General features: G+C 35.7%; 1 protein-coding gene across 6 annotated transcripts in view; it reads left to right on the top strand.

Moving 5' to 3' along the window:
* The window catches only part of LOC106877218 (intraflagellar transport protein 54), a 293,932-nt gene that overhangs the window by 227,772 nt on the left and 48,708 nt on the right, over positions 1-17,452 (top strand). For all 6 annotated transcript variants that reach the window (XM_089354120.1, XM_089354119.1, XM_052968703.2 and 3 more), the window contains 2 exons: positions 10,754-10,865; positions 11,482-11,515. In XM_089354120.1, the coding sequence (XP_089210246.1) occupies positions 10,754-10,865; positions 11,482-11,515 (146 nt within the window). The remainder of the gene's footprint in view (positions 1-10,753; positions 10,866-11,481; positions 11,516-17,452) is intronic.

Here is a 17,452-nt window from a genome sequence, read left to right as displayed (position 1 = left end):
TATTCTTGTGTGCATGTGTTTTTGTATTTGTCACCACACACTGCTTCACAACTGGTGTAGGTTTGTTTACCTCGCCATAACCTAACAGTTTGGTAAATGATAAGTTCATCGTAAATGATAATATAAATATCAAACTTACAAAAATTTAAGTTGATTTATTCAAATGCAAAATTGATTTTCTCTTATTTTCATAGACTGGTGTGAAAAGGTTTTTCCAATGGTCTTAGACATTCATGGACTTGGGAATTAAGAGGAATAGGTAATGCTAGCATAAATCATTTTGAGTTTGATGCAATTTAGGAGTTAAAGGATATCAGTGAGTGAACATGGAGTGTCAGAATGATGCTGTGTGGTAAGTAGCTTGCTTACCAACCACATGGTTCTGGGTTCATTCCCACTGCGTGGCACCTTGGGCAAGTGTCTTCTACTATAGCTTCGGGCTGGCCAAAGCCTTGTGAGTGGATTTGGTAGATGGAAACTGAAAGAAGCCAGTCGTATATGTGTATATATATATATATATATGTATGTGTGTGTCTGTGTTTGTCCCCCCAACATCGCTTGACAACCGATGCTGGTGTGTTTACGTCCCCGTTACTTAGCGGTTCGGCAAAAGAGACCAATAGAATAAGTACTAGGCATTCAAAGAATAAGTCCTGGGGTCGATTTGCTCGACTAAAGGCGGTGCTCCAGCATGGCCACAGTCAAATGACTGAAACAAGTAAAAGAGAGAGTAAGAGTATAAGATGAAGACCATCAGTCTGTATATCTTACTTCATATGTATATACTGCAGAAATCCACAAAACTAAGGCACTCTTTTCAAGAAAGTATTTCATATAGAAATACTTGAAAATCATCCAGCAGTAGTGGTGGAATTACTAAATCTGGATTTCTGCACATTTTCACATCATCAGTAGTACTGCCTTCATTGCTAATAACTGAAATTATGATGGAATGTTGCAAATTCAGGGTGTATACCAAAGTGAGAAACTTTTACTTGAGAAATATTATTATTCAGTAATGATAAATGGTTTTGGAAAAGCTGAAGTACTGTTCTTTTATCCTTGTAATAGGTAAATATATTTGATGCAAACATAAGCAGAATTTTAAAAATATGTAATATCTTACAAGTTGAAGATTCTTTTAGAGTATTGTCTTCTGTAATGTGACACAATTTTAGATTTTCCACATATATATTATTGTGCTTTTTGTCTCTGGAACTGTAATTAGGTATTCTATTCATTTATATATATTTGTTTATATCTACTTTTATGAAATGATTATAATTAATTTATAGCTTTCATTTCAAGTATTTATCAAATATTAGTTTTGCCAGCATTTCTGAAAAGTATAAGTCTAACTAAAATTTATTGCACAGCAGTCTTATTAATGGAATAAAATAGTAAGAAATAAAACAAAGCACAAATGTTTTCATATTATTTCAATTTCAATTAATAAGAGCAGTTACGTTAAATGTTAATCACTAGGTTAGAATTTTATCATTTTAAATCTCTTTGCAGTCATGAGGTTTCAAGTTCATTCCTACCTTGTGAGTGAATTTGGTAGATAGAAACTATGTGGAAGCCTGTTGGGATGTGTATGTTTGTGTTTGTCCATCTCCCATCACTTGACAACCATTGTTGCTTTGTTTACATTCCTATAACTTAATAGTTTAGTAAAGGAGGTAATAGACTTAATGCCAGATTTTAAAATAAGTACTGGGATCAATTTGTTCATCTAGACCGTCCAAGGCTGTGCCCCAAATTGGCTACAGCCCAATGTCTGAAAGTAGTAAAAGATAAAAGTATTTTCTGTTATAAGTTCATGACCTGACTATCATTTGTCTTCTTCTTAATCCTCTTTCTCTTCCAATTTTTTATAGTTTGTTTTGAAGTATTGATCACATTGTTTGCTATGAACTGCAATATATATGCAATATACCATCTAATATATGCAATACATTTATTTGTGAGTGTTGTGATCTTTTCATTCTGTGTCTGTCTTGATTAAGCAGACTTATAATCAGAGGTATTCAAACTGGAACTATTCAGTTTATTTTTAGACAAGAGGGTAATTTCAAAAGTGGTATAGCTGCTATTTTTAGCAGGACAAGCAACTGCTTTGAGAGTTGATTTGGTAGATAGAAACTTAAAGAAGCTTCTCATATATACATGTATATATATATATATATATATATATATATGTGTGTGTGTGTGTATGTATCTATGTTTGTGCATACACATGTGCACTTCTGTCTCCTTATCTTGATAATGCATGATAGCTGTAAATAAGCCTCACTGTTGTCATATAGTGTCATTCATTTTCAATCTTCCTTGACACTCTCAAGCCATGGGGAAATATTACTTTACTTGGAAAAATGTGGGTTAATAAAAAGAATGACATTTAACTGTAGAGAATCTGCCTCAACAAAATCTGTCCAATCTATTTCAGTGTGGAAAAGTGGACATTAAGACAACAATGTTGAAGTTCTTAGAAGTTAAAAGTTCCAGAGTATACATGGGAAGAGGAAAAGTGACAGAATGATGCTTTACCGATGGGATAATATTGAGCAAAATATTATATGTAGGGGATGATCTGTTGCAGATTGTAAAAGAGAAAGAGAAGGGACTAGAATAGATTTTATTAGTTTGCAAAAGCCAAAGCTGCTTTTTAGTGCTAAAAGGTAAACAAGATGTTAGATATTTTAACCTGTAATTGACAGGTTTTGTTGTAACTTAATTCAGCACATTTTTATTTGTTTTGTATATGGATAAACATAAGACATTCTTGTGAGTTGTGCTTGTTCTTTGTAAATTGATGATAAAACCCATTGTTCTTTAAAACTGTTGTCTTTTTTTTTTTTGTTTTTTGGTTTTTGTATGGTGAGAACCTCTTCAAATGTAGTTGAACAAATAAAAGGAGACACCTCTTAGAAATGACACCTTAATCTGATAATAAAAGAAGCACTTTGTTTTATTTTGATATTTCAAAGCTTACAAAGGATGCTATTCAAATTAACAGGTTCATTGGAAAGATATGTAGTCTGAAGTTGATTTTCATCATTAACTTAATTGGAAGTTTAAGATACATAGATCTGTTTAGGTCAGAGCTTTGTTTTTCTTTTCACCCCTTGCTTACATTGTATGTCATTGTTTTGCTATCTCCTTGCCATGATAGTTGTAAATGGATGTTTATGTCATGCAGGTGATATCCTTTGTTCCTAATTTTTCTTGTAAACACATCTGGAAAAATATTACCTTAGTTGGAAACAGGTAAGGGTTGGTGACAGGAAGGGCTTCTGGCTGTAGAAAATTGACTCCAACAGAAATTCCATGACAGCATGGAAAATGGGGGTGTAAAAATGATGATGATGATATTTATTTATTACATTCTGCCTCCAGATTTTATTGTTGCTGTTTTAGTAATTTTTTGAGGGTCAATGAAGTAAGTGTTAAAGAGTATCAATAAAATAAATACTAGAGAAGATCAATAAGTTAACTACTAGAAAAGATCATCAATAAGATAAGTACTAGAGTGAATCAACAAAATATGTACAAGACAAAAATAAAATAAGTTTTAGAAAAGGTCTACTAGAGAAGTTGAATAAAATATGGAGAGGATTGATAGGATGAGTATGAAAGAAGATTAATAAAGTACACAAAAAAAAACAATGAAATAAGTACTAGAGATCAGTAAGATAGGTACCAGAGAGAATCAGTTAAATAATACTAAAGATCATCGATAAGAAAATACTAGAAAGCCTTAATGAAATAGTACTAGAGGTGACTGCTTGAGGTAAAATAAGTTCTTGTTATATCTGTATCTATAAAAAAAAAATAATAAATCTCTGTTATAGAAGGCTTTTCTGTTTTCTTTTTGCAGTACTTTGACTGTAATAAGATTCTGAACTTGAGGTTAAAGCTCAGTTTTCGTTAATACTAATGATATTTTGCTGATTCTTGTATTTATTTCATGACTGCAGTCTCCATCCATTGCCATTTTGGTACCTAAATAACTTCAACATTTGTGATTGGTTTGTGGAACCATTATGAGAAACTGTTGAAGCAAGCAGATGGAAATGGTTGGGTCAAGTTTGTTGCTATAAACTGAACTCACTTGTCAGGATTGGATTGCTTTGCAGTGGGTTCCACAAGGTAAAGGAAGCATGGCAGCAAGGACGCTTTCCGTGTTAGAAGACGGAATGATCTTGTTGTTGCCTGAAGTGTCACAAGGCACGGTGAGAACTAAATGAATGAATGATATTTTGATAGTCAATTAGCAAGATGTAGTTGATTTAATTATATGGTAATTCATTGATGTCATTACTTATCTTACATTAACAAATGTCAAGAAACATTATAGGCATTTTATTTGATATTTAAAATGGCACTATTAATCATCGTTCCTCTCTTTTTGCTTGTGCACATTCAAATTTACAAGATTGCTTTTTGTATCCATCATTAAATTGTTAGCTTGTATTTGTTTCATTTTTCTCTTCCAATTACCATTTATATATTCTTTGCTTTGGTATTTACTATCATTTCATTGATACTTTTAAGTATTATAGCTCATTTTCATAATATTTAAATAATAAACAATATTATATACTGGGTGTAATTTGAAATCACTGTCTTAATTCTGAAACTCAGCATATCTTTCAACTTCACATTCCAACAATATTGTCCTACCTTTTTTTTTTCTTTTTCCATTGTTCACTTTTTCCTTCAGTATTATGTTATTGTACATTAATACACATTTTATACATTTGAACATCTACGGCTGTCTAGACTCATATAATCATTGTCTCCATCTTTGTGTTTTCAAGAAACTGTTTTAGAAATTACCTTGTTTGATGGTCATGTATAGTGAATAGTAAATTAGAACCAAAGTGAGAAAAGGAAACAAAAAAAAAAAAAAAAGAAATCAGGTAACTAAGCAGTTAAGCTACTTCTACGGTCTGCTTTGAAAATTGATATTGTTACTAAATAGGTTGTTGCAGGTGTATTTAACTAAAGTATTTAGAAGTAAACTTTTATTTTTTGTTTCTATCACTGAAAAAGTATAGACTATTGTAACAGTATTGTAATACTATAGAATATTATAAAAGTAATCAAGATGACCTTAGAAATGGTTGGTAGTCTATGATTCATTAAAAGAGTGCATTATTTTTATTTGTATGTAATTTTCATTTATAGACTATTGAGGATAAGAAAGCCATATTTGGTTTTTAATGATGTGAATTCACCTTGAGCAGGTGCTGAAACTAACTGAGAAACTAAGTTTGTTCATTATGTTTATACAATCACAATTTGTAAAAATCAGTTGTGCTGACTATTTCAATTTCCAGAAGTATCAGATGCATCAAAGCATCTCTCTCCCTAACTCATCACATTCTGTCAGCTCCATAACCAATATTATAGTGTCATCAAATCAGCTGACAAGGGTAAGGTATTTGTGGTTGGCATATTGAACTCTACAGAGAGAAGATCCTCTATTGACCATCAGTTCTATAACACTAGAGACTACCCAGGGACTGCATCCTTCATTGTCATAAACTACACAGTTGTACACCAGCTCATCTACATTTTTCTAGTTCTATTCATATCCACCTTCCTCATTATTCAAGCCACTGGGCCTCTGAACATATACTTCCTCCTAGAACTTTACAGTCCTTATAACCATCGTTTACTGTCCTAATTTGCAGTTAGTTCACTAAATTCTAGCTACCATAACAAGTTCACGGTGCCCCTCAATACTGCCTTCTGATTGCACATCAAAAATATCATCCATACCCTGACCCTCCTAAGTCCTGTTCACCATGAATATAAAATCTTTTTATACCATCATCCCCAATGTCTATCTCTCAGCCCTAGAGTTGTTTTTTTATTTCTTTTTATTACCACACCAACTTGAACCTAGCACACCTATACTTCTCCTCACAGAATTCATCTTCACTTAAAATTGCTTTTCCTTCTCCAGTGGAAGCAGAGTTATCGATGATACCAAGATAAACTGCCAACTATGCCAGCTTATTTGTAGGTCACATTAAGACTCAAATTTTCACCCAATTCTCAAGAACCTGAGCTATGTAGCCACTTTATCAAAATTTGTATAAGCAGTAGAGAGCAACTTGTCTCCTTTATCATTTTAGTTAACTATTTCATCTCAATGCTCAAATTTACACCCACCATTTTTACTACTCTTGTCAGCATTCTAGATATTTCTATTTCTATCAAGGTAATCGATCCCACTATGCTATTAATCAATAAACTCTTACTCCTGTCTTGACTTTTATTCCTCACATCCCTAAAACATCAAATCTGCCATCCCTTCTCAGTTTCTCTGACTCTATCTGCTTTTATAGTGGAACCTCTGACTTCGATATCTACTCGGAGTAAATCAATGACTTTATTTTTTTATACAATTCTCCCCATCTTTCTTGGATACTGCCTTTCACCTACTTCAAGCCATCTGCTGAACAACTGCACTTCTGCCATGCACTTACTCACTCGGTGACCAGATTCAAATTCCACCTTGTGAACCAGCAACTTCAACATTCCCCACCCCCACTTTATACGCTCCACTTACCACAGCTGGACCCTGTAATCAGTTGAATCTTACTGCAGCCTCTAATTGGTCTCCTAAGGGATCAAAGATCTATATGACTTTCTGGTCAAGGTTTCCATTACATCTAGCCATGCCCAGCTGGGAACCTCCACTTGTTCTTAACCCCAATATCATATGTGCCTGTTTGTTTCCCAAACCACTTTTCTACAAAATTGACCACTTTCACTTTGCCTCCTAACCTAAAACATTTTATAGCCTGAATGTTCTACAATGCAATGTACAGAACCATAGTGGGGCATCGGTTGAATGTTTGGTTCTGTAAATATCTGCTACTTTTCTGTAATAGTAGCCAATGAGTCCTCATACCCAGAGTTAGTCACTTTAGTTCATACTCTTCAATGACCATCTCAGTCTCTGGTGCTTTTCAGTACTATGGCTCAAATGTCACAACAAGGAAAAATGTTTCATTTTAATGAGGAGTATCTCTTCTACGAAGGATAAAAATATAATGCCTCAATCTCCTTTGATTCTACCTTTGATAGCACTACAAAGATAGCAATGCTTTTATATGTAATTTCACAACTTTCAGTTTTAAATTGTCCACAAACTCAAATAACTTTGAAATTCTTAACTTTAGGAAAACAGCTGAGAGAACTGTTTTAATACTATTTTTCTTGTCATATCTCCTGTCTACATTAAATAGTTTGCCAAATAGAGTAATATAATATGCATCGCTTGTCAAATAACATATTGCAATATATTAAATGTTGAAATTTATTTACATAAATAATAATAGAAACTTGGTTTTGATTTTAAGTTTTAGAATTTCTTCAGTTTTTTTTTCCATTTTTGGCATTAAAGATGCTCAGTAAGCACCACGCTACCTTGTCATTAGGTTGAATTTTTTTTTCAAATTCCAAAATTCTTATTATATTCATTTCTGTTTTTTCTCTTTCTAAACTGTAAATATTTAATCATTATTGGAGTGATATTAAAAAATAAAAGAAAGAAAAGGAAGTTATGTTTATCACAAGTCAAAAGTTTGTCACATTTTTAGACTAAAACTCCTCCACGTTATTGTTAAGATGTAAACATTTACACTTCAGTTTCTTATTTAATCTTTCATTGCTACACATCTAAATTTATGTGATAATTATTAATATAAAGAGTATGCTGATTTTTTCAGTTGGTTTCAATACTTGGCTAGGGTGATTTCACTGTGTTTATATTTCTAATGTTTTTTAAGAACGATAACTTTGTTTCATGCTTGTAATTTGAAATAAATAAAGGCATCCAAGTTTAAAAATCATGCCAAAACAGACCTTACCAGCACTGATACCATGTAAAAAGCACTAGATCCACTCAGTAAGGTGGCTGGCATTAAGAAGGACATCCAGACATTAAAACCAAGCCAAACAGACCATTAAGCCTGGTACAGTCTTCTGGCTTGCCAGCTCCTATCAAATCATTCAGCCCATGCCAGCATGGTAAACAGACATTAAATGATGGTGGTGATTATGTCTCTCTCTTTCTCTCTCTCTCTCTCTCTCTCTCTCTCTCTCTCTCTCTCTCTCTCTCTCTCTCTCTCTCCCCCCACACACACACAGATATTATACTACAGGCTTCTATACAACCTGTATCTACCAAACTCATTCAGTCATAAGCCACTAGTAAACCTGGGGCCATAGTAAAAGAAACCTGCCCAAGGTGTTGCACAGTGGGACTGAACTTGATACTATGTGGCTGCAAAGTAAGTTTTTCAACCTCACACATATGCCAGTGCCAACATGCATATATAATTCATATTTATAACTCAATATATATATGATTTATACACTACTGAATGTATAAAGGATGCATATACAAATCTATATATAACCAAAGGCAGAAGACTCCTTTATCTATTTTGTCTTATATACTTCAACTTTTTAGTGGACGCTCATGTAAATACTGCTCATTGATGGGTCTTTAAAACTAATGAATTAAAGTTTTGAAAACAGAATAAAAGAAGCAAAGAACTTCTCAAAATCACTAAAAAAAAAGGCAGAAAGGAATGCACAATAATGCTTTAATGTTTCTAGCATAGTAATTTGTCTTATTTTGACTATGCTGACTTTGGTCTGATCAATTATGAACTAAACTCCATTCAATCAATTCATTATGTATTTTAGGGCACTTTTTACACAATAAAAGCAAGATGATCACAGCTATCTCCATACTATAAGTTTATTGAAGCATCTCTACCTGGAGAATGTTTGACAATGATAAATATCAAGAGAAACAAGAGAAAACTACTGCATTTTCTTTAAAAAAGAATATTTTCAAAAATGGTTTATATTTAGTTAACAAGTATAGCTTTTCTTAAGCTATACATGAAAATAACCACAAACTAGTGTGTCAAGGTGTTGTTTATTCCATAGCCATCATCTACACTGTGAGAGAGAGAGAGTACAGTTGGCTGTCTACCCTTGGGTCTTGTTTATTGCCTAACCCAAAAGTCTTTTCTCTGCAGACCAGCTTGATAGCTAGTCCACATTAAAGGTCCTTGTTCACAGTTCGCCTGTTATGAGTTATGCCTTACACCTGCATAAATATTCACATTGCACATCTATTCAGAATAAAAGCATCCTACTATGAGAATCATTAAACTAGATTTTCGCATCTTATGTAATATCATGAAACTAATTAGAATTCATTCAAAGTGCATTTATAATTCAGAGCAATGTAAAAATGATTTTAAAAAATGGTTTGAAAGTAACATCAGATTTTTATTTTTTTTTACGTGTTTGAAGAGGGGAACTAGGAATTTAATTAGATTATTGATGCTGTTGCTATGTTTGTACAGAGTCTAGAAAAATCATGATTTTAGAACAGTGTTGTAGTTTATATTTAGCTAACCTGTCTATAGCCACAAACAAAAGTGTGTTGAAGTATCATTTATTCCACATCAGCCTTAATGTGTTTAACCATGAACAAACTACATTTTAGTTAAACATTATTTGTCTAGGCTCTACACTATAAAATTTGCTCTTCGTGTTATAAGATAGTAGGGTATGATTTGAAACATCTGGCTAGCATTTCTAGCATGCAGAGCAGCTGCATAGAAATTCCCTTGACGTCATCATGTGATTACTTTGATAGAATATTACTTATGATGTTATAATAGATCTTTAGGGTGTTACCGATGCTTTTGGATGTTTGTGAGTGATTGTTCATGTTATGGCAAAAGGAGTTTGCTATAGCTCACTGTGATCCTTGCACCACTAGGTGTTTATTTGTTCTAAGTGGTTTTATTTCATTATGTAAATGGAGAATTGCTTGTGATGATGTAAAGTGCATCTGTTTTAGTGTTTTATGTAGTTTGTTGTGGTGAGTCTGGAACTGGGAAGATAGATCTGATCTAATTCTTTGTAAGTTACTGTTACAGTTTCTTTCTGTTGGTCTAATATGATGCTCATAAATGCTTTTAACCATTTAAGCATTTAAACTGGCCACATCTGGCCCAAATAATCCACCTGTTTTCTGTTCAAATTCTCACATCTACCCTACAATATCATTCTAAAAGTAACATTCACATCATCAAAATCTTGAAAATACAAAATAATGCATGATTTCTTCAAAACAATGTGAATAAAAAGAATTACATTTCACAGAGTAATCTGAATGCTAAATGATTAAGTATATTTATGTATTTTGTTATGTTTTCTTGGAACTCTTTTGTACATGAGGTGTGTTTATGTTTTGTAAGTGATGTTTTTTGTTTCATTTGTAAGGAGTGTGATTGATTTGGCAGATGCTACTTTTTGTCTGTTTTATGTTTTACTGAATAAGATAGATTAATTTAAGCTTCAAACTCACTAATAATTTGCTGAGAAAGTATCAAGTTCCCTGTTGATCAGTTCTGAGTTTGAACTGCTGATCAGATTTATAAGCTGACTCATTTTAAGGTGATAAGAATCAGTTATCAAGAGTAAGGAAAAACATCAGTAAAAAACAAGTTTCAGAAGTAACAAGTAGCAGGAAATGTTGTTATGTCCTCTTCCTTCTCCCTCCTGCCAACTTCTCATTAGTGAGATCTAAAATACTCTGGAAAAAAAAATTTGTTTTAGAGACAGCTTTTGCTTTGCTGAGGCTGTAAACTTTCTGGGAATTTAATGTTGATTTCTACTGTTCTTTTTTTAAATTTAGACTTGGAAATGGCAAACCCACCAATGTAATAACAGATGATGGAGCAGCCACAGATGAAGAAGAACAGTTCATTTTGGAAGATGCAACTCTACTTCCAAATAAAAATGTCCCTGTAAGTTTTTGGTTTAAATTATTACATTTGTTAGATCTTGTATAGTTACCATTATTGTATATTTTGAAAGCTTTCTCTTATCTTTTATCTTGTTTCAGTCACTGAACTGTGGCCATGCTGGGGCATCACTCTGAAGGGTTTTAGTCTGACAGATCAAGCCCAGTATATATCTTTATATGCACATGACAGGCTTCTTTCAGTTTCTATCTAACAAATCCATTCAGAAGGCTTTGGTCAGCCTGGTGCTATAGTAGAAAACATTTGCCTGAGGTACTATGCAGTGAGATTGAACCTGGAAATGTGTGGTTGGGAAAGAAACTTCTTACCACATGGCCATGACATTATATAATACTTGTATTTGTGTGTCTGTTCATGAACACATGTACACACTCACACACATACCCGTATTTAATAATGGCAGGTTTTTTTTTTTTGGAACAAATTTGGTGCAATGATTAGTGAACAATATCTATTATTATTTAAAATGTATAAGTATTGCATTTAATTACCATTGTGTATAAAGGAGAAAAAAAGAACCTTTTAAGATTATATCTTGACAGATAACATTACTACAATGGATTTCAACTAATTATACAATGTCTTTTTTCTATTTCAGTCAAAGACTGATGAAACTGGAACCATTGAAGATGGCAAGTATCTCTTAACACTTTAGCTCTCAGATTACCCTGTCAGACGCCTTGTTTTATTAATTGCATTGGTTTGAATTAATCATGCTTTGTCTTGTAGCTTTCAGGTCTTGATGATGTGATTGTTTAATTTTAGAATAACATTGTAGAGTCAGTGTGACAGGCCAGATTTGGCCAGTTTGAACATAGACACACAATATTTGGGCTAGATATAGCTTGTTTAAATGTAAAGGGCTAACACTTGGTTTGTTTAACTGTTCTTGACAGCTATGATTTATTATATTTTCTCATACAGATGTCATTTGAACAGACTTCCTCCATAGCAGTATTTTCTAATCATGAAGACGGCGAGAGTCATTAAGATGTAGTTTTTGTTTAGTTAAGCATGTGAGATTACCAGAAAGGGCACCAGTAGCTGTGGAGTACAAGCAGTTTTGCTAAGATTGAAAGTTTTGAATGTTGTCTATGCATAGGTGGAGTGAGCTGGTGATTTTGTCTTTGTTTAGTTGAAGGGGAAGAGATAGATATGATTCCATTTGTGATTGTATTTGCTATGGTTAGCAGGTTTGGCATGAGATGTTTAGATTACATGTGAACAATGTCTGTGTGCAGAAAATTGGGGAGCAGTTAAGGATAGTATCATCTACATTAGAGTAAATGTTGCCGAAGGTGATGGCAAGAATGTCGTTGATGCACACTGCACCAGCATGGCTACAGTTTAATGATTGAAAGGAGTAATACTAAAGATAAAAGATACACACACACACACACACACACACACACACACACACACACACACACACACACACACACACACACAAAGAGCTCCCGTACAGTTCTATCTCTCAGCTGTCACTCACAAGATAGTAGTCAAGCTGAGACTTTATTAAAAGACACCTAAGTTTCCCTGCTGTAGTATCAAACCTGAAACCTCATGGTTGCAATACAAACTTGTGTGTTTCTGTGTGTGTGTGTGTGTGTGTGTGTGTACACTCGTCATCATCATTTTGATGTGCTCTTTTCACATGCAATTCATTGAAGTAGATTTTCTATGGCTGGATGCCCTTCCTGTCACCAATTGTCCTCTATTTCCAAGCAAGATCATATTGTCCCATGCCCAGATATGTTTCCACAGAAAGCTTGAAATAAATAAAGCTGCTTCTAATATTGTTACTTGTTTACAACTATTGTGTGACATCAAGACAGAAAGACACAAACACACACTTACCTTTGCATGCACACACACACACACAGACACACACACACATACATACATACATAAAAAGCATTTCACATTTTCTAGCTACCATATCCACTCACAAAGCTTTTGGTTGGCCCAGAGCTAAAGTAGAAGGCACTTTCCCAAGGTCACACATGGTGGGATTGAACTCAAAACCATGTTGTTGGGAAGCAAACTTCCTAACCACATAACCATGGTTGTACCTTTATCATTTTAAACAGTTATTTACAAAACAGGTGTCTTTATCTTGACAACTGTGAATAAGTTTTGGAACAAGAATGATTTGTATTTGTTTGTTTTTTTGTTGTTTTGTTTTCATCATGATAAATAACCACAGCTGCTCTTAAAAGCAGGTCAGCTAGTGCAACTGTTGACAAATAGAACCTACTAAAATGATATGCTATAAAAAGAAGAAAAATTATAGTAATAACCCAACATAAAAGTATATTCCAATTACAGATACATTAGGCAATTGTTGTCATAAGAAATTTCTTAGTTAACGTGATTGTTCTTTTATAAAAGAATTCATATAATTGTCAAATAAGTTACAACACACACACACACACACGTGTCTATGTATGTATATATTGTCATTATCTTCAAAAATGGCAAGTATGGAAAGTTTCCATATTTTTTCCATACCAGCCATGTTTGAGAAGCATATGTCCAGTTACCTAACATTCAGTGTGAAACTGGTATGATCAGCTGTAATGGATTTATAATATTGTATACTCCTATTAGCATGTATATATATATATCATCATCATCATCATCATCATCGTTTAACGTCCACTTTCTATGCTAGCATGGGTTGGACGATTTGACTGAGGACTAGTGAACCGGATGGCTGCACCAGGCTCCAGTCTGATCTGGCAGAGTTTCTACAGCTAGATGCCCTTCCTAACGCCAACCACTCCGAGAGTGTAGTGGGTGCTTTTACGTGCCACCAGCACGAGGGCCAGTCAGGCAGTACTGGCAACGGCCACACTCAACATTTTTTTTCTCTACATACCACCAGCATAGGAGCCAGTCCAGCAGCACTGGCAATGACCTCGCTTGAATGTTTTCTAACATGCCACCAGCACAAGTGCCAGTAAGGCAACGCCGGTAACGATCATGCTGAAATGGTGCTATTTACGTGCCACTGGCACAGAAGCCAGACAGCTGCTCTGGCAATGATCACGCTCGGACGGTACTGTTAGTGCTCCACTGGCACAGGTGCCAGTCATCGAATATGATTCAATTGCATTTCGATTTCACTTGCCGTAACTGGTCTTCGCAAGCAGAGTTTAGTGTCCAATGAAGGAGAGGTTGGCATGGGTGCCAGTCGTTGAATTTGGTTCGATCTCGATTTCACTTTCCTCAACAGGTCTTTGCAAGCAGAGTTTAGTGTTCAATGAAGTAAAGATGCGAATAAGTGAGCTGGCTACACTCCTGGCAGAGGTCACGGATTATGGTCTCACTTGGCTTACCGGGTCTTCTCATGCAGTGCATATTTCCAAAGGTTCCGGTCACTAGTCATTGCCTCGGTCAGGCCTAATGTTCGAAGTTCGTGCTTCACCACCTCATCCCAGGTAGCTCTTCCACAGGTTTCCTCAACCGCTAGGGTGTGGTACTTTTTCACACAGCTATCCTCATCCATTCTTGCCACATGACCATACCAGCGCAATCGTCTCTCTTGCACACCACAACTGATGCTTCTTAGGTCCAACTTTTCTCTCAAGATACTTATACTCTGTCGAGTATGCACACTGACATTACACATCCATCGGAGCATACTGGCTTCGTTTCTTGCGAGCTTACGCATGTCTTCAGCAGTTACGGCCCATGTTTCACTGCCATGTAGCATGGCTGTTCGTACACATGCATCATACAGTCTGCCTTTTACTCTGAGCGAGAGACCCTTTGTCACCAGCAGAGGTAAGAGCTCTCTGAACTTTGCCTAGGCTATTCTTATTCTAGCAGCTACACTTTCAGCGCACCCTTCCCCGCTACTAACCTGGTCACCTAGATAGCAGAAGCTATCACCTACTTCTAGTTTTTCTCCCTGGATAGTGGCAAAGGTTGTTTTCTGCACATATTCAGTGTTTATTGCTCCTAAGCATCTGCCACATACAAAAACTATCTTGCTAGTTAGCCTTCCTTTGATATTGCTGCACCTCTTATGTGTCTATAGCTTACACTGGGTACTTCTTAGGGAGTTTCTACCTACGCCTTTTCTACAGATCAAGCAGAGACATCTACCTGAAGGGGTTTGTGTTTTGTCTACCTTCCTACTTATTAGAACTTTGGTTTTAGCTAGGTTAACTCTAATGCCCTTCGATTTTAGTCCTTGCTTCCACACCTGAAACTTCTCCTCTTGTTCTGATAGTGACTCAGCAATTAGGGCAAGGTCGTCAGCATAGAGAAGCTCCCAGGGGCATCCTGTCTTGAATTCCTCTGTTATTGCCTGGAGGACTATGATAAATAGGAGGGGGCTGAGCGCTGAACCTAGGTGGACCCCTACCTCTACCTGGAATTCTTCACTGTACTCGTTGCCAACCCTCACCTTACTGACAGCGTCCCTGCACATGGCTTGCACAGCTCTCACTAACCACTCATCTATCCCTAGTTTCCTCATTGACCACTAGATAAGGGAGCAGGGTCCCTGTCAAAGGCTTTCTCCATGTCAACGAAAGCCAGGTACAGAGATTTATCTTTGGCTAGGTATTTCTTCTGCAGCTGTTTTACCAGAAATATAGCATCAGTGGTGTTTTTCCCTGGCACGAACTCAAACTGCATCTCATCCAAACTGACTCTCTCCCTAATTAGTTGGGCTATGCCCCTCTCCATGACTTTCATTACCTGATTCAACAACTTGATACCTCTGTAATTATTTGTATCTGAAGCTTCGACTTTACCTTTGTAGCAGTTGACTATGGTACTGCTACACCAGTCATTGGGTATGACTCCTTCGTCTATCACCTGGTTAGCTATACGGGTGACTAGGCTATAGCCGACACTGCCAGATATTTTGAGCGTCTCTGCAATGATTCCTGATGGGCCAGGAGCTTTCCCTGTCTTCATACTCTTAATTGCTTTATCTACCATGATACTGTCAACTCGGATAGCTGGTCCTTCTGTTGGGTTGACATTTGGCAGACTCTCTTTCTCCCATTCATTCTCTTTAGCAACCTTTCATAGTGGCGTCTCCAAGTCTCTCTCCTTGCAGCCTCATTAAATTCAAGTGAGTCGTCATCCATACAGACACATTTCTCTCCTATGACATCATGATTCTCTCTCACACACTGTCTTGCAACACAAAATACCTCAAGTCTTTGGTCCTCACGGTGCAGAACATTGGCAAATTTTTTCTTATCTGCTTCCTCTCTGGCTAAGTAAACCTGTCTCCTAGCTTCCCTTCTGGCAGTCTGATACAATTCCCTGCTACCATTTCCAGTCCTTCCAAGCCTGTTTCTTTTGTCTAATAGCCCTGTAAACAACATTGTTCCATCACCACGTTATTTTGGGTCAAGAGGTGACTTTGCACCATCCATAGATCTGGTCAGTGGCCCTCAGCAGGTTGTCCTGTAGAAACCTCCAGTTGTCTTCTACATCGTGTGAAGCTATATCCCCTTCTATTTCGTCAAAGGCTTCAAGTAATATGTCTCTTCGAGTAATATATATATATATATATATATATATATATATATATATAGGTGCAGGAGTGGCTGTTTGGTGAGTAGCTTGCATCCCAACCACATGGTTCCAGGTTCAGTCCCACTGCAAGACACCTTGGACAAGTGTCTTCTACTATAGCCTCGGGCTGACCAAAGCCTTGTGAGTAGATTTGGTAGACCAAAACTGAAAGAAACCTGCCGTATACATGTGCGTGTCTGTGTGTCTATGTTTGTCCTCCCCACCGTTGCTTGACAACCGATGCTGATGTGTTTATGTCCCCGTAACATAGCAGTTTGGCAAAAGAGATCGATAGAATAAGTACTAGGCTTATAAAGAATAAGTCCTGGGGTCAGTTTCTTCGACTAAAGTTGGTGCTCCAGCATGGCTGCAGTCAAATGACCGAAACAAGTAAAAGAATATATATAAAATCTTGCCCACAAGGTATGAATGTGTTGTTCATGTTCGGTTGGTGACCTTTTCTTCTTTGTTTGTCTAAAATTCTGACTTATTTTGTCTAATTAAAATCTGTCATTAATTTCAGATTTGTTCCTTTTGATCACAAATATTATATTAGGATTTAATACTACCAAGCTAATACTAAGTAGCTGACATATTTTCTTGAAAGCAAGTGGGGGTACTTGTGGAGATTCAACAGTGTAGTTGGCTATATCACAGACAACCATTTCTAGTATCTATCTTGGACTTAATAAATGGTTGAAATTAGATAATGATAACTGGTAACAGATGTTGCTTGGTAAACGACAAAGACAGGTCATCTGAGTAATGTGAGTGAGCTTGTGGTTCTTTCCCTAATTGGTGCTTATGATATTCAACATCATTTGTACCTGTACATGTGTGTGTTTGTATACAAGTGTGTGTGTATGTGTATATATGTGTGTCTGTATGCAAGTGTGTGTGTATGTGTGCACATACATGTATCTGCGTGCCTGTGTGTTTATTTACATTCATGTATCTCTGAAAATCAGGAGCTACAAATGGTGATGTATTTTCTCATATCAATAAATAGGCTTTATGCTTAT

Source organism: Octopus bimaculoides, chromosome 6 (genome assembly GCF_046866305.1).
Source record: "Octopus bimaculoides isolate indiv1 chromosome 6, ASM4686630v1, whole genome shotgun sequence".
Taxonomy (NCBI): Eukaryota; Metazoa; Mollusca; class Cephalopoda; order Octopoda; family Octopodidae; genus Octopus; species Octopus bimaculoides.
Note: the sequence above shows the minus strand (reverse complement) of the source record. Positions and strands in the feature narration are given on the sequence as shown.